This window comes from Muscardinus avellanarius (assembly GCF_963383645.1).
Source record: "Muscardinus avellanarius genome assembly, chromosome: 18".
Taxonomy (NCBI): Eukaryota; Metazoa; Chordata; class Mammalia; order Rodentia; family Gliridae; genus Muscardinus; species Muscardinus avellanarius.
This window is the reverse complement of record NC_137804.1, coordinates 109,177-127,342: the sequence shown is the minus strand read 5'-3', so window position 1 is coordinate 127,342 and position 18,166 is coordinate 109,177. Positions and strand designations below refer to the sequence as shown.

The following is an 18,166-nucleotide window of genomic DNA, read 5'->3' as shown; positions in this document are numbered from 1 at the left end:
CATTCGGAAGTGGTTCGTGGACAGCCTCAGCTACTTAGTGAGGCCCTCTGCAACTCGGTGAGACCTGGTTTCAAAATAAAGAATAAAAAATAGGGCAGAGGGTGTAGCTCAGAGGTCAAATGCCCCGGGTTCCATCCCTAGACCCGCCAAAAAAAAAAGGACAAAGGTAATCCAGGTGTGGCAGCCCACACCTGTAATCTCAGTACTTGGGTGGCTGATTTGGAAGGATGGCAGGTTTGAGGACAGCATCCGCAATTTAGTGAGGTCCTCTGCAGCTTAGAGAGACGCTTTTACAAAATAAATATAAAATAAGCCGGGCGTGGTGGGTCACGCCTGTAATCCCAGCATTCGGGAGGCTGAGACCTGGAGGATCGCGGTTCGCGGACAGCCTCAGCTACTTAGTGAGACCCTCTGCAACCCATTGAGACCCGGTTTCAAAATAAAGAATAAAAAAAAAAATAGGGCAGGGGGTGTAGCTCGGAGGTAGAATGCCCCTGGGTTCCATCCCCAGACCTGCAAAAATTTTTAATTAATTAATTAATTAATTAAAATAAGGCTGGGGTGTAGCTCAGAGTTAGAATGCTTCTGAGTTCAATCCCCAGTAGAAACCATAAAAATGAATACATAAATAAACTGGGCATGGCAGCGCTCGCCAGTAATCCCAGTACTTGGGAGGCTGAACTAGGAGAAACGCAGGTTCGAGGACAGCCTCAGCAACTTTTACCATGTTTCAGAAAATAAATAAAAAGGATTTAGGGTGTAGCTCAAAAGTAGAATGCCCCTGGGTTCATTCCCCAGAACCCTCTCCCCCCTACATACACACACACACACACACACACACACGGATGAGCACTTTGCAGGTGCAGGCCACTTTATATTTATTTATTTATTTATTTATTTATTTATTTATTTATTTATTTATTTATTTAGGTGGTACTGGGGTTCCTGGAAACCCTTCTACCTCCAGGCTACACTCCAGACCTATTTTATACTTTTTATTTGGAAACAGGGTCTCTTAAGCCAGCGCGGCTGGCTTCGAACCTGCGCGATCCTCCTGTCTCCACAGGAGTGGGGATTACAGGCGTGCGCCACCACCGGCTAGGTGCAGTCCATTTTGTACAAGTGATTCCAGGTCTCCAAGGTTGACTTTACCATTCTCATTTACACTGCTGGAGCTGAAGTGTGTGTGTGTGTGTGTGTGTGTGTGTGTGTGTGTGTGTGTGGTACTGGGGGTTGAACCCAGGGGCATTCTATCTCTGAGCTACACCCTCTGCCCTAATTTTTCATTCTTTATTTTGAGACAGGGTCTCACTAAGTTGCGGAGAGCCTCACTAAGTAGCCAAGGCTGGCCGTGAACCTGCGATCCTCCTGTCTCAGCCTCCCGAGTACTGGGATTATAAGCGTGCACCACCGTGCCTGGCTTGGAACGGAAAACTGACCAAGGCCACATCTGTAGCTAAAAGTCCAGAGAGGGCCTGAGCACAGGCGTGTTTGTAGGCAGCCTCTGCTCCTCTCGGCGCTTAGGGGAATACGCCTGTGTTTAGATAGATTCCCGAAGCCCTGCTGGTGTTTGTTCTCCCCCAGTACTTCTAGGAGCCCAGGCTGTAGAAAATTACCTTTATCTATTCCTCATCTGCTGACTATAGGGGAAGAAGGTGGCAGAGGCTGGCCACTCTGGTTTTTGCAGCGCTGATGTGGATTGCTGATAACTTTTCAGTGACTTTAGATAGCTTGGTAAATGAGTCCCGCTCATTATTCTGGGTCTAAGGCCACTGACGGCAACCCCAGGTTCATCTGACCCCAAGTTCATCTGTTAGTAGTTTCTTTTTTAAAATTTTTTAAATTTTTTATTATTTATTTATTTATTTATTTGCAGGTCTGGGGATGGAACCCAGGGGCATTTGACCTCCAAGTTGCACCTCCGGCCCTATTTTTTATTCTTTATTTTGAAACCGGGTCTCACTGAGTTGCAGAGGAACTCACTAAGTAGCTGAGGCTGTCCACGAACCGCGATCCTCCAGGTCTCAGTCTCCCAAATGCTGGGATTACAAGCGTGCGTCACCACGCCCGGCTGTTAGTAGTTTCTGAAGGACAGAAGCCAGGGTCACCAGAGAGGCCTTTGCGATGGGCACGGGTGGCTTCAGATCTAAAATTGGGACCAGTGTGGTGGCACATGCTTGTAATCTCAGCTTGGGAGGCTGAGACGGGAGGATTGCAGGCTCCAGGACAGCCTCAGCAAAGTAGTGAGACTCAGCAAGCTAGAGAGACCTGTTTCCAGATAAATTAGGTCTGGGGACATAACTTGGAGGTAGAATGCCCCTGGGCTCAATCCCTAGTACCAACAAAACAAAACAAAAACAAAAACAAAACTCATGACTAAGAAAACGAACCAGATGATAAAATAAAATCCAAGGAAATTTTGAGGAAGAGTATTTTATCCAGTCATTCAACAAGCCCCTGCTGAGATAAATTTGTATTTAGAGATAAAATTGGTTAATCCCAGCTGAGCATGGTGACACACACCTGTAATCCCAGGACTTTGGAGGCTGAAACAGGAGAATCACAGAACAGCCTCAGCAAGTAGTGGGACTCATCAACCTAGTGAAACCTTATTTCACAAATAAAATAGGGCTGGGGAAGGGGGTAGGTTAGAGGAAGAATGTGTCTGGATTCAGTCCCCAGTGAGAGAGAGAGAGAAACATACACACACACACACACACACACACCTATTAATACCATAAAAAGCAATGAAATGCATTCTACCTCCGAGCTACACCCCGTATTTTTTATACTTTATTTTGAAACAGGTTCTCACTAAGTTGCAGAGGGCCACAGTAAGGCTGTCCTTGAACCTTTGATCCTCCTGTCTCAGCCTCCCAATTTCTGGGTTGCAGGCGTGTGTCACCATGCCTGGCATGGGATAATTTTTCTCATCACTCTTCCCACTGTCTCTTGTTCGTGTCTTAGCAGTAGTTTCGGGGCACCCCTTCGCCCCACCCTCCCTCTTCTTGGCTCTTTGAGCTGTGTGTCTTTGGCAGGTATATACCCTGGAACTTTCACGAGCCCCGGCCAGGACAATATCAGTTTTCTGGGGACCACGATGTGGAGTATTTCCTTCGGCTGGCCCACAAGCTGGGACTGCTGGTCATCCTGAGGCCTGGACCCTACATCTGTGCAGAGTGGGACATGGTGAGTAGCTAGACGGGCTCTGCATGCAGGGGCGGGGTGGCGGGCAGGTAGCAGGCCTGGGCCAAAGTGGCCTAAAGCCCTTAGGACGGTAATCCCGCTTGCCGTGGGGCCTGTGACGATGCCCAGCACAGGTGTCTGGCCCCATGGGAAGGCCCAGGTGGAAGGCGCAGGCCAGGTCAAAGCCCGGCCGTCGGTGACCGCTCAACACGGTCTTACTTTTTCTACCTTGCAAGTTCCAATTTCCCTGAAAATCACAAGCCAAAAAGTTCGACTCAGATACTTCTCCCTGAAGACTGTTCCTCCTTCCATCCATCCTTCCTTCCTTCCCTCCTTCCTTTTAATTTTCTATCTCTTCTAAATTCCTTTTATTAAATAGATATGATCGTGGCTTCCTCTTCTTTTTTTCTTTCTGCTTTTAAAAGCAGCTAACAGTACCCGTTGGGTTGACTTTGTGGGGAAGCTGTGAAACGCAGTGGAATTATCTCTACAGAAAGGCCTCCAGGCCAGGCATGGCAGCACACGCCTGTAATCCCAGGACTCATGGCAGCACACGCCTGTAATCCCAGGACTCATGGCAGCACACGCCTGTAATCCCAGGACTTAGGAGGCTGGGACAGGAGGATTACATGTTTGAGGACCCGTCTCAGCAACTTAGTGAGACCCTGTTTCAAAGTAAAAAGGGCTGACGGTGTAGCTCAGAGATAGAGTGCCCCTGGGTTCAGTCTCCAGTACCAGTGAAGGAGGGGCTTGATTCTCAAAACATGGCATTAATACAAAATTTGTCGCGCGCAGTGACGACTCTTACACGATCTTCCTCAAGCAGTTTTATTACCCCAGGTTCTTGTACAGTTCCCGCAAATCTTCTTCCCATAAATCTTCTCTTCTCTCTCTCTTTTCCCCCCAGAAATCTTCCCCTTATATAGAGCCCAACAGCCAATCAGCAGACTGTTCACGTGCACAACTCATGGCAACAGCCAGTCCATTGGCTGTTGCCCTATGGCATGCGGTGTTCCCGTGTATCTCATGCTCTTGTCGTCACTTCCTGAAAGCTGTTTACCACCTAAGTGCTCTGGGGAAGATTTCCGCTCAGCGCCATCTTAGCTCTCGGACTTACTGGCTGATGGGCGGGGCCCGTCACAGTTCCCCCTTTTTTGTTTTTTCAGACAGGAGAGGACAGAGGACTCAACCCCTGTATGTTTGGAAGGGGCTTCTAGGCCCACCACCTTTTGCCAGGGACGGGACAAGAATCAGTGGCAACCCGTATGCAGTTGAGCATGCCCTCCTCGGGATGCACCCTCCCGGGGTCCCGAGTGCAGTCCTAGCTGGCATCCTGTCATTAAGACTTTCCCATCGCCGCAAGCCATATTTGAGGGGATTGTCCCAACTCCATGGCTGCAAATGCCTGAGCTATGAGCACTTGATCTGTAGCGCGCTGACGGATTAGTTTTCTAAGACAGTAGAGACATAAGATACACAGTAAGACCAGACAAAGACCAAGAGCACCCAGTCCAGCCCACTCTTTTAAATGACGAGCTGCTTGTTGGATCCAGGACATCAAGGTGCGGGCCATCACCGGGTCAACTTGAGTAGTATTGGTTTTGATGATCTCCAACCGCAACCGTCTTGTCAAATTGTCAAATTTCGATGACCGGTTATCTGTAGGATATGCAGAAAGCTCGCAAGAAAGATTAGCGGCAATAAACGCATTATCATTAATCATGACAAGGGGAGCTAAATCCGTGCAACTGCCATTTATCCCACAAAGAAGCCACAGATCAAATAGGTTAGAATGAAAGGCCATGGTCAGGCTCTAATAAGTAAAATTATAACCTGCAAAAGTAGAATTTGCTCCTGTGCCAATTTTAAGGGGAAAAGGTAAAAGGATTAAGCGGGGAAGAACTTGAGCAGAATGACTCAAAGGCAATAGAAAAGAAAAAGCAGTCAAAAGCCCCCATTGTGGATCACTTCCTATCCTTGGAATTCCACAGTATCATGGTCCCCAAAAGAATCAGTCGATGGCTCATCATCCTTTTGTTTCACCAGACGAGTCAGCCGCTCTGGAACCCAGACAGGATCGGCGCCGTTCTGTGGAAACACACAAACAGAGCCTCTGGCCCATGTGAGCACTGGGTCAGGTCCCCTCCATTGCCCTGTGAGGGCATCCTTCCAACGCACGAAACCCTGGCTCGTACCCGAGGGGGCAAAATGACGATCGGCAGCAGTCTTGCCATTGACATCTAATTGCAAAAAATTCAAAGTAAAAAGGGCTAAGGATAGGCGCTGCTTCGGTTTCATATTGGTTCCAATTCCCTCTTTTTGTTTTATCAAGCATTCTTTAAGAGTACGATGGGCGCGTTCCACAATACCCTGTCCCTGAGGGTTGTACGGAAGGCCATGCTTTAGAGTTATTCCCATCTGTGAACAAAAGGATGTGAATTTTTGGGAAGTATAAGCCGGGCCATTATCAGTTTTTATTTCTTTAGGCATATTCCATGCTGCCCAGGCCTCAAGGCAATGATTGACGACGTCATGTGCCTTTTCCCCGGCATGAGCAGATGCATGAATAATTCCAGAGACAGTATCTATGGAAACATGGATATATTTCAATTTTCCAAATTCAGATATGTGAGTTACATCCATTTGCCAGAGATGTAGAGGGAGCAAGCCTCGTGGGCAAATGCCCACATGTGGGGGGTGTAAAAAAGGGGCACAGGCATTACAGGTTTTTACAATTTCCCGAGCCTGATGTCGAGGGATTTTAAATCGCTGTTGTAATGTTTTAGAATTTACATGATATTGACGGTGAAATGCCTGTGCCTGTTGCATTTGAGTAAGAGAAAAAATCATATGTATCTTGGTGAGTTTATCTACTAGATCATTTCCATATGTAATAGGGCCAGGTAATCCAGTATGTGCCCTAACGTGCTGGATAAAGAATGGTGTCTTTCTTAAATGTATATAAATCTGGATTTGGCTAGCCATAGAATGAATAGGAGTATGTAAAGAGAGTTGACCCGCGCATTCAAGCGATCTAACCAGATTAACCACATATTGTGAATCTGATAATAAATTGAAAGGAGAAGAAACTCTCTTAAAAATTTCTAAAACAATATTTAATTCAACCAGTTGTGGAGAGGTATGTGAATATTGGATGATAACAGGATCGCTTCCCTCTATTAGGTAGGCCCCCACACCAGTTTTGGATCCATCAGTAAAAATGTTAATTGCATTAGCTACAGGTTTGTTTTTAGTGACCAATGGGAAAATGAGAGGATGTTCCAGAACAAAATGTAACAATGGATCTTTGGGAAGATGATTGTCTATTTCACCACTGAAAGAGCACATAAGTATAGCCCAATCATCAATAGTGGCTACCAGCGTTTGTACTTGCAGAGCAGTGTACGGTACCACCAGCTTATCGGGCGTTCTGCCAAAGTGTTGGATGCACTGCTGAATGGCTTTAAGGGCAAGGCTTGCTACACTGGTGGGATAATATTCAACTACCTTTTGAGGGGAGACTTTGGGGTGAATCCAAAGAAGGGGTCCTTGTTGCCAAAGAACACTAGTAGGCTGTTTTTCAGTGGCCAGGATACAAGCCCATAATGGCTGTCCAGGGGTCACTCGACGGAGAGACGCTTTCGTAAGTGCTTGTTCTACTAATTGTAACGCATGGCGGGCCTCATCGGTAAGGACGCGAGGAGAATCTAATTGAGGATTGCCTACGAGCAGATTATATAAAGGTTTCAAGGCATGGTTAGGAATTTGTAAAAAGGGTCGAACCCAATTAATGTCTCCCAACAGTTTTTGGAAATCATTGAGGGTTTTTAATTGATCAGTGCGGATGATTAATTTTTGAGGCAGGACTGCATGGGGGAGAACAATGTTGCCAAGAAAGTGTATATTTTCTCCTCTTTGTACCTTTTCTGAGGCGATGAATAATTGATGAGTTTCCAAAATCTTTACAAGGTGACAATAAGCCTCCTCAAGTATGGAGGGATTTTTTGTGGTTAACAAAATGTCATCCATGTAATGAATACACCGAATTTCTGGAAATTTGGTTTTTACGGGCTCAAGAGCACTATTTACATGTAATTGACAGAGGGTAGGGCTATTGGCCATTCCTTGTGGGAGGACCACCCATTCATATCTACTGTCAATTTCCTCTTGATTAATAGAGGGAACAGTAAAAGCAAAACGAGGAGTATCCGCAGGATTTAAAGGGATGGAGAAAAAACAATCTTTTATATCTATGCTGATAAGTGGCCACTCCTTCGGAATAGCAGAGAGGAGTGGAAGCCCTCGTTGGACTGGCCCCATAATCTGCATTTGGCTATTTATGGCTCGGAGGTCGTGTAATAACCTCCATTTTCCAGATTTTTTCTTTATCACAAAAATCGGGGTATTCCAAGGAGAGGTGGATGGCCGGATATGGCCTAACTGTAATTGCTCTTGTACTAATTTCCTTGTTACTTCAAGCTTTTCACGGGAGAGAGGCCACTGAGGAACCCATACTGGATCTCCCGTCTTCCAGGTAATGGGAATTGCCTCCTCAGTGGCTACTGCACAAAACCCAGTTCCTCGCGACCACTCTTTTCTTTAGTAGGAATTGGGCTTTTACGTCCCTGGAGGTGTTTTCCCAGCCCGTAGGAAGGGTGGTAGCCCTGGCGAAGGAGAATATTATGGGCTTGGGGGAAATAAGATGTATTTTGTAAGGAATATCCCATGTCCACTAATAAATCTCTTCCCCAGAGGGAAACTGGCAGCTCCAGCACATAGGGTTCAAACTGCCCCTTATGTCCCTCCTGATCTTTCCAATGTAAAGCCCTAGCACTGAGGTCAGGGGTTTTAGCATAACCCAAACCTCTAAGTTCTCCGGTAGCCTTTTGAGTGGGCCATGAAGATGACCAATCTTTACAGGCGATGACACTTTTATCTGCCCCAGTATCTAAAAGTCCTAGGATTTGCTTGCCTTCCACGTCCAAGGTTATCAAGGGACGAGTTCCCATATCAAAGGCAAGAGATATTAACTCATTTCCTGAAGAACCGAACCCACCAATACCGCGTCGTCCCTCTGCTGAAGGAAACATACCATGTAGACTGGGAAGCAAAAGTAACTGTGCCACTCTATCCCCAGGGGAAATGGCAACGATACCCCGGGGCGCTGAAACCATCACTTTGATAATACCGGTATAATCCTCATCTATAACCCCCGGATGGACTACAAGTCCTTTCACGGTAGAGGAAGACCTTCCAAAAAGTAAGCCAACAGAATTAGGTGGCAGAGGACCTTGAAAATCTGTTTCAATAATTTGAACCCCCATTTGTGGCGTTAATACCAGCCTGGAGGTGGCACAGAGGTCCAATCCTGCCGAACCTGGAGTGGCTCGCCGGACTGTTCCGGAGGCTGTAAATTGGGCCACTGAGGTGGCTGTGTCTCCATGGCCCCATACACCTGAGGGTTCCCATATTTTTGTGGGCCCTGGGAACGAGGGCCCGCCCTCCCGTTTTTTGTCTGAGTATTTGATGATTGCTTTCCAGTATAGGGCAAGGGGTTGCCATCGATATCTTTAACCGAACGGCACTCAAAAGTAGGATGCCTTCCTTTTCTACATCGACGACAATACTCAGGAGGAGAAGGATAAGATTGGGACGCCCTACACTTAGGACAATCTCGTTTTAAGTGTCCTGTCGCTCCACAGGAAAAACAATTGCCATTTTTGGTACTATTCTTACTTTGTTGTCCGGAGGCCTGTATAATGGCTGCAGCAAGTCCTGAATTGGTTAAGGGTCCTCCGAGTTCCCTGCACACCTTCATCCACACCTCTAGGCCTTTATGTTTGTAAGGAGTGATGGCCTGTCTGCATTCTTTAGTGCATTGCTCATAGACCAATTGTTTAATGAGCGGCATGGCCGCGTCAGAATCCCCAAAAATTCTTCCCGCAGCCTCTACTAGACGGGCAACGAAGTCTGAAAAGGGTTCAGTCAATCCTTGAGTAATCTTTGTAAGGTTACCAGATACCTCTCCTTTGTTAGGGAGGGCCTTCCAGGCCTGGGTAGCGAGTCTGTTGATTTGTTCATACACCTGTTGTGGATACCCAAGCTGTTGATTAGCAAATCGTCCTTGGCCCATCAGCATGTCTATATCCCAGGCTGAATTTCCTGCTGCTCGATTACGTGCAGCTTGTTCAGTGGCATATTCTATATAATAAGCTTTCCAATCCAAATATTGGCCAGGATTTAAGGTGGCCCTAACCAAATTTTGCCAGTCTCCTGGGGTCATGGCATAGCGATGTAAACTCTCTATTATTGCTATAGTGAAAGCAGCTGACGACCCATATGTGCGAACTGACTCTGCGAGATGCTTAACTATTTTAAAGTCCAAAGGCTCATGATAACGATTTCCCCCCTCCTGCAGCTGGAAAACTGGGAAAGCTTGATTTGCTAAAAAAATTCCCGCATCTCTCCACATCTGACTACTAAAAGAGACACCTTCTCCTGCTCTGGGCGCAGAAGGGTTATACGGAGGAGGCGAAATTTCCTCTTTAATCAGTTCAAAAGCTTTCACTTGTTTACAAATGGCCTCTAATTCCTCCTCAGATTCATCCTCCCCCTCTGACTCTGAATCCTCCTCACTGGCCACTTTAGAGGAAGTTGAACGTTCCTCTTTTACACCGTCTAAAGCTGCCTGGCCCTCCTGCACAAATTTTCTAAAGCGCCTTTCTTCCAAACAGGCACGAATCAGCCGACAAAGCGGCCGAGTCCCTCCTGTGACAATACCTTGTTCTTCGGCGCGTTCTACGTCTCTTCCCAATTTATCCCAGCTTGCTAAAGAAAGATTCCCTGATACTGTAAACCATGGCGCTACCCTATCTATTTGTTCGAGAAAATCTTGTATTGTCTTGTCCCTAAGCTTTAGGCCTCTACTTTTCAACAAAGCTTTCAATGCTTTATGCAATGGGTGAGATGGACTATTTCCCATCTTGTCGAATCAGGACCAGCCCGATTCTCTAACTTACTTACACTAAAAAATATCCTCCTTAATGGAGCCCCCTTTGATCGGGGAAAATACAGCGCTGTTCCTCGCTTTTCCGCGAGCCTCGCTTATCCGCGAGCCTTATTTACTAAATATCCTCCTTAATGGAGCCCCCTTTGATCGGGGAAAATAACCCTCCGTAAACGGAGCCTCCTCCTCCCTTTTCGGAGTCAAGGAGTACTTACCAGCCGGCTGCCCTGGACTGCCGAGGTTCTGATCAAAGCGAAGGTCCCCGTACGGGCCAACCACTTGTCGCGCGCAGTGACGACTCTTACACGATCTTCCTCAAGCAGTTTTATTACCCCAGGTTCTTGTACAGTTCCCGCAAATCTTCTTCCCATAAATCTTCTCTTCTCTCTCTCTTTTCCCCCCAGAAATCTTCCCCTTATATAGAGCCCAACAGCCAATCAGCAGACTGTTCACGTGCACAACTCATGGCAACAGCCAGTCCATTGGCTGTTGCCCTATGGCATGCGGTGTTCCCGTGTATCTCATGCTCTTGTCGTCACTTCCTGAAAGCTGTTTACCACCTAAGTGCTCTGGGGAAGATTTCCGCTCAGCGCCATCTTAGCTCTCGGACTTACTGGCTGATGGGCGGGGCCCGTCACAAAAATTATCTTAATTTTACTTAAATTTACTTAATTTAGCCGGGCGTGGTGGTGCACACTTGTAATCCCCGCGCTTGGGAGGTGGAGACAGGAGGATTGTGCAGATTTGAAGCCAGACTTGCTGACTTATAAGAGACCCTGTTTCCAAATAAAAAGTATAAAATGGGTCTGGGAGTTTAGCCCCAAGGTAGAAGGGTTCCATCCCCAGTATTACAAAAAAAACTTAATTCAAATTTCCAATTTCCCTGAAAAATCACAAACCAAAAAGTTCAACTCACTTTTTTTTTTTTTTTTTAGTACTAAGGACCAAGCTACATCCCCCAGCCCTATTTTTATTCTTTTTTTTTTTTTTTCTTGGTGGTACTGGGATTCCTGGAAACCCTTCTATCTCTGGACTACACTACCAGACCTATCTTATACTTTTTTTTTTTTTTTTTTTTTTTGGTGGTACTGGGGTTCCTGGAAGCCCTTCTACCTCCAGTATACATTCCCACGGGCTACACTCCCAGACCTATTTTTTAACATTTTTATGTGGAAACAGAGTCTCTTAAGCCAGCGAGGTTGGCTCTGAACCAGCGCGATCCTCCTGTCTCCGCCTCCCAAGCGCGGGGATTACAAGCGTGCGCCACCACGCCCGGCGACCTATCTTATACTTTTTATTTGGAAACAGGGTCTCCTAAACCAGCGCGATCTGCCTGTCTCCGCCTCCCAAACACGGGGATTACAAGCATGTGTCACCACGCCCGGCTCCTATTTTTATTCTTTATTTGGAAACAGGGTCTCACTAAGTAGCTGAAGCTGGCTGCGAACTTGCAATCTTTCTGTCTCAGCCTCCCAAGGACTGGGATTATAAGAGTGCGCCACCACGCCCAGCTCTCTGAATTCCTTTTATGAAATAGGCTAATGGCTTTTCTGTTTTTCTTTCTCCTGTCCTAGGGGGGATTACCTGCTTGGCTGTTAGAGAAAGAACACATTATTCTTCGTTCCTCTGACCCAGGTAAGCATCTCTAAGATGCTCTGGAGGGAAAGATGAGACAGCTTGTATCAGAAAGGCCAGGTATTTTTTAGCTCTCTGCACACACCCTTGTGAAAGTTTAGTGAAAGTCTGTGTGAATTACCATTCACTGTTGAAGGTAGTTCAAGGCTTCTTGACCAGATCTTGCTGATAAACTGGTACCGCCCTGAACTGGCATCGAGCCCTGCTTGCGGTTGACCAAGTGACTTCGAAGCTCTCCTCTCTTCCTGAGTGCTGAGTCTGTTACACAGCCGCCATCCCACCTCACTAAGCAATTTGGCGGGAGTTGTTTCTGGGATGGGGTCCCTGGCAGCTGAGTTGTCTTCTATTTTTTGTTTTGTTTTGTTTTGTTTATTTTTTTCTTTCTGGAGCTGGGGATTGAACCAAAGGCATTCTACCTCTGAGCTATACCCCTAGTCTTTCTTCTTCTTCTTCTTTTTTTCTACCTTCAGGCTACACTCCCAGACCTATTTTATATTTTATCTGGAAACAGTCTCACTAAGTTGCTAAGAGTCTCACTAAGTGGCTGAGGCTGGCAGCAAACCTGCGATCCTCCTGTCTCAGCCTCCCAAGTGCTGGGATTACAAGGGTCTGCCCTCACACCCAGCTTCTTTTACTTTTACAGAGTGATTTGTGAATGACGACTTTTTTTTTTTGTCTATTTAACACATGCAAAATTATTTCAGCTCTATCCCTAACAATCAGAAGATCCCATTTAGCTGGATTTCTGTTTTCTGAAGATTTCAATTTCTCTTGGGGATGATGGAGGTGGTATCATTTATGGAGCCTGTTACTTAAAAAGCTACCATTAAGTCTCAAGTATAAAAGCCAAGCTGGGAGTGGTCCACATGCCTGTATTCCCACCACTTGGGAGACTGAGATCAGATTGCAGGTTTGAGGACAGCTTCAGCCAATAGTGAGACTCTCATCAACCTAGCAAGACCCTGTTTCAAGCCAGGCATGGTGGCGCACGCTTGTAATCCCAGCATTTGGGAGGCTGAGACCTGGAGGATCGTGGTTCGCGGACAGCCTCAGCTACTTAGTGAGGCCCTCTGCAACTCAGTGAGACCCGGTTTCAAAATAAAGAATAAAAAATAGGGCACGGGGTGTAGCTCGGAGGTCAAATGCCCCTGGGTTCCATCCCCAGACCCGCAAAAAAAAAAAAAAAAAAAAAAAAAAGACCCTTTTTAAAAAAAAAAGTAGTCTTGCAAAGTAGCCTCAACTACTTAGGCCATTCACAACTCAGTGAGACCCTATTTCAAAATAAAGAATAAAAAATAGGGCTCGGGTGGCCCTTCTCTTCAGTAGGCGAATGTCGCCTAATGCCTGCTGGACCCCTGGCCAGGACAGAGTCCAGGCGTGCTGAGCCTTATTCATGGTTAGCTCACTGAGGAGGCCCTAGCTTTCAGACAGTGTTTGCCAGAATTTCCTAGTGTATAGCTAGGAATTCAATTCCCAATTTAGAGAGAGGTGTTGATTTTTTTTTTTGGTGGGGGTACTGGGGATTAAACCCAGGGCTAGTCTACCTCTGAGCTACACGCCCAGCCCCATTTTATTTTTTATTTTGAAACAGGGTCTCACTAAGTTGTGTAGGGCTTCACTAAGTAGTTGAGGCTGGCCACAAACCTGCAATCCTCCTGTCTCAGCCTCCCCAATACTGGGATTACAAGTGTGCGCCACCATGCCTGGCTGGCGTTCTACTTATGAGCTCTACTCCCAACCCTATTTTATGTTTTTGTTGTTGTTGTTGTTTGTTTGTTTGTTTGTTTTATGGTACTGGGGTTCCTGGAAGCCCTTCTACCTCCGGGCTACACTCCCAGACCTATTTTATACTTTTTTATTTTTGGAAACAGGGTCTCTTAAGCCAACACAGCTGGCTTCAAACCTGTGCAATCCTCCTGTCTCCGCCTCCCAAGAGCGGGATTACAAGCGTGCACCACCATGCCCGGCTTTATGTTTTATTTTTGAAATAGGGTTTCACTAAGTTCAGAGGGCCTCGCTAAGTTGCTGAGGCTGTCCTTGAACCTGCGATCCTTGTCTCAGCCTCCCAAGTCCTGGGATTGCAGGCGTGCGCTGAGTCTTGGTGCCTCCTGGGCTTCGCCGCCAGCTTCCATATAAGGAGGCTCTGTACCACACAGCGCGTGATGGCGTTAAACCCGTCTTGTTTTTCAGACTACATCAAGGCTGTGGATAAATGGTTGGGAGTCCTTCTGCCCAAGATGAGACCGCTCCTATACCAGAAAGGGGGACCGATTATAACAGTGCAGGTAACCACCGGGTGGTGTGAGGGTGGGTGGTGGGGAAGGTCTCCATCCCTGTGCATTACCTACAAGATGGCGTTGGTGTAGACATGCGTCTCCTCAGTCTGTTCCTTTAAGGGGTGATGCCACAGGTGGTGTCTACTTAAATTGCACTTGAAGAAGCCATTACAATTTCTCTTTCCTTTCTTTCTCTTTTTCCTTTTTCAAAAGAGTCTAGCTATTGTAAAAAATACGTTTCCAAACCCGGTGTGGTGGTGCGCACATGTAATCCCAGCACTTGGCAGGCTGAGACAGGAGGATCACAGGTTCCCCGCCAGCCTCAGCTCCTTATGAGGCCCTCCGCAACTTAGTGAGACCCTGTTTCAAAATAAAGAATAACAAGCTGGGCGTGGTGGCATACGCTTGTAATCCCAGCATTCGGGAGGCTGAGACCTGGAGGATCGCGGTTCGCGGACAGCCTCAGCTACTTAGTGAGGCCCTCTGCAACTCAGTGAGACCCTGTTTCAAAATAAAGAATAAAAAACAGGGCAGGGGGTGTAGCTCGGAGATAGAATGCCCCTGGATTCCATCCCTAGACCCGCAAAATAAAATAAAATAAAATAAAGAATAACAAGTGGAGCAGGGGGTGTAGCTCGGCAGTCGAATGCCTTTGTTTCTTTTTCCTTCTTTTTACAGAGTTGATAGTGAGTGAGAAATTTCCTGGGTGGCTTTCCCACTTCATTCCTGTGTCAGAGGCGTCACTTGATGTCCGCAGACATCGTGTAGCCTCTCACAGTCGCCCTACTCGTATCTCGAGGCTCACGGCAGTGTATCTGGCTTCATCCCTGGCCCGTCGTCTCCAGGCTCCTCAGCTGTGCAGGCAACAGGCTGGCAGCCACAAGGCCAGGGTGTGTGTGTGTGTGTGTGTGTGTGTGTGTGTGTGTGTCACACATCCACCACATGGTTCTGGAATTGAACAGAGGGGAATGAGCTGGAGAACACTGGTCTTGAGGATTAGGAGACAGTGTCTGTGTGCAAAGGTTTCTATGAAAGCTGGTTTCCTTCCGCTGCCATTACTGCTCCTCCTCCTCCTCCTCCTCCTCCTCTTTCTCCTCCTCTTCCTACTCCTTCTCTTCCCTTCCTTCTCTTCTTCCTTCTCTTCTTCCTCCTCCTCTTCCTCTCTTCCTCTTCTTGTTCCCCTCTCTCTCTCTTTTCTTTCTCTCCCTCTCCCCTTCCCGTCCTCCCTCTCTCCCCCTCTCCATATTAGGGATCGAACCCAGGGACGTTCTACCTCTGAACTACACCGCAGCCCTATTTTCCTTTCATCATACTGTGAAACAGGGTCTGGCTAAGTTCCTGGGCGCTGGCCTCCATCCTCCTGTCTCAGCCTCCCAAGCACTGGGATGACAGCGTCGCCGCCACGCTGCGCCCGCTGCCTTCCTGCATCCCCATGACCCACAGCTCTGTGGACTCCTCTTCTGGAGGGCTTAGCCTCACTAGTGCCATCTGTGGGGGTCTGCACGTGTGACTGTGTGTCGCCATTTGTACCTCAGGTATGTAAAGCCACAAAGACCTGTCGGTAATATCAGAGGTGCAAAATAATTAGGAGTTCCACCCGCTCCCTCTCTTCATCCAATCAATGAGGCATTCACCGTGGGCCTCATGGTATGTTTCAGAAGCCAACAGCTTTAGAAGTTTCCACGTGTAAGGAGCTTCCTGAGTGGCATAATTATTCCAGAACATAGATGCCCCAAATCTCTGGTGGGATGCTAGACCCATCTGGAGGGGCTGGTAGTAGCTTTGGGCACAACTGGGGGATTGAATAAAAAACAAGAGGGTGGTAGAAGGACCCAGGAGGACACTGAGTTCTTTTTTTCCTGCAATGGGAGTGGTAAACCAGTAAGCTTGGGAATCTGTGCTCTATAACAAGGGCCTACAAACCACAGCCCACGGGCCAAAACTGGCCAGTTAGTTGTTTTAAAATAAGAGCGTTTGGAATGTGGTGACGGCATCTGTTTATATCTCACCCGGGTGAGGCTGCGTGTGAACCACAGAAGCAGTGTTGAGCGGCCGAGACAGCAGCCCACACAGTCCCAGCGTCTCAATGAGCTCCTCCTCCCCGGCCTTTCACTGAAAAAGCTTGCTGACCTCTACTCTAGAAAAATCAGTGTCCTTTGAACCTCAGTGTGGCTTTTTCTGGGGGGTCTTGCCAACCTTTTTCCTGTTTGGCGGTTTTCCTGCCCCCACCCCCCCACCTCCACACACCTGGTTTCTTCCCCCTCTAATTGACAGTTGTATAGAACCCGAAGATAACACTCATTTGCTGGCTTTTTTTTTTTTTCCAGTACTGGGGATGGAACCCAGGGGCATTCTACCTCTGAGCTACACCCCCAGCCCTATCTTTTATTCTTTATCTTTTTTATTTTTTATTTTTATTTTTTTGCAGGTATGGAGATGGAACCCAGGGGCATTTTACCTCCGAGCCACACCCCTGCCCTATTTTTTTTTTTTTTTTTTTGGTGGTACTGGGGTTCCTGGAAGCCCTTCTACCTCCGGGCTACACTCCCAGACCTATTTTTTACATTTTCATTTTGGAAACAGGGTCTCCTAAACCAGCGCGCGCAGCTGGCTTCGAACCTGCGCGATCCTCCTGTCTCTGCCTCCCAAGCGCGGGGATTACAAGCGTGCGCCACCACGCCCGGCTATTTTTATTCTTTATTTTGAAACAGGGTCTCACTAAGTTGCGGAGGGCTTCACTAAGTAGCTGAGGCTGTCTGTGAACTGCGACCCTCCGGTCTCAGCCTCCCGAATGCTGGGATCACAAGTGTGCGCCACCACGCCCAGCTATTCTTTATCTTGAAACAAGGTCTCACTGAGTTGCAGAGGGCCTCACTAAGTAGCTGAGGCTGTCCACGAACCGCGATCCTCCTGTCTCAGCCTCCCAAATGCTGGGGTTGCAAGCGTGCGCCACCACGCCTGGCTTACTTGCTAGCTTTCAAGCACTTAGTAGATGCTGTGACTCGGTTACTCCTCATAACTACCTGGGAGGGAGGCACCGGCAGCCTCCCACGCTGAGCAAACATTTTGCAGGTGGATTCCCGTGGAGAGGAAGTGGTCGAGCTAGATTTGCATATGGACAGTCGGCCTTGGCAGAGCTTGACCCTAAGCTCTTTTGCAAATATGCTTGTCTGTCTGTCTGTCTCTCTCTCTCTCACACACACACACATACCTTCTCACACTCATACTCTCATACACACATAAACCTAACCAGGAACTTGCAGTGTAGTTCACTGGTAGAGCAGGTGCTTAGCATGCATGAGGCCCTAGGTTCAATCCTTAGCACCAAACCCCCCCCCCCAAAAAAAAAAATCTCCCGCCGGGCGTGGTGGCGCATGCTTGTAATCCCCACGCTTGGGAGGCGGAGACAGGAGGCCCACTCAGGTTTGAAGCCAGAGGCACTGGCTTAAGAGACCCTGTTTCCAAATAAAAAAGAATAAAATAGGTCTGGGAGTGTAGCCTGGAGGTAGAAGGGTTTCCAGGAACCCCGGTACCACCAAAAAATCTCCAAAACAAACCAACAAACAAAAATAAATCAAATTATAGGTATGCGCCGGGCGTGGTGGCGCACGCTTGTAATCCCAGCATTTGGGAGGCTGAGACCTGGAGGATCGCGGTTCGCGGACAGCCTCAGCTACTTAGTGAGGCCCTCTGCAACTCAGTGAGACCCGGTTTCAAAATAAATAATAAAAAATAGGGCAGGGGGTGTAGCTCGGAGGTCAAATGCCCCTGGGTTCCATCCCCAGACCCGCAAAAAAAAAAAAAAAAAAAAAAAAAAAAATATATATATATATATATGTATGCGTTTACTACATATCTGTTTGCTTTCAGCTATATCATGCAGTGGTCATAATGGATAAGTAAGACTTGAAATGTGAGCCGGCTGTGGTGGTGCACACCTGGAATTCCAATCGTTGGGAGGCTGAGACAGGAGGATGGCAGGTTCAAAGCCAGCCTCAGCTACTTAGGAAGGCCCTCAGCATCTTGGCAAGACACTGTTTTAAGATAATAGTCAGAGATGCCA

At 47.4% G+C, this 18,166-nt stretch overlaps 1 protein-coding gene across 1 annotated transcript in view; it reads left to right on the top strand.

Moving 5' to 3' along the window:
• The window catches only part of GLB1 (galactosidase beta 1), a gene marked incomplete at both ends in the record, with an annotated part of 90,930 nt that overhangs the window by 13,429 nt on the left and 59,335 nt on the right, over positions 1-18,166 (top strand). The window contains 3 exons of the mRNA XM_080715861.1: positions 3,039-3,189; positions 11,767-11,827; positions 14,018-14,112. Of these exons, the coding sequence (XP_080571987.1) occupies positions 3,039-3,189; positions 11,767-11,827; positions 14,018-14,112 (307 nt within the window). The remainder of the gene's footprint in view (positions 1-3,038; positions 3,190-11,766; positions 11,828-14,017; positions 14,113-18,166) is intronic.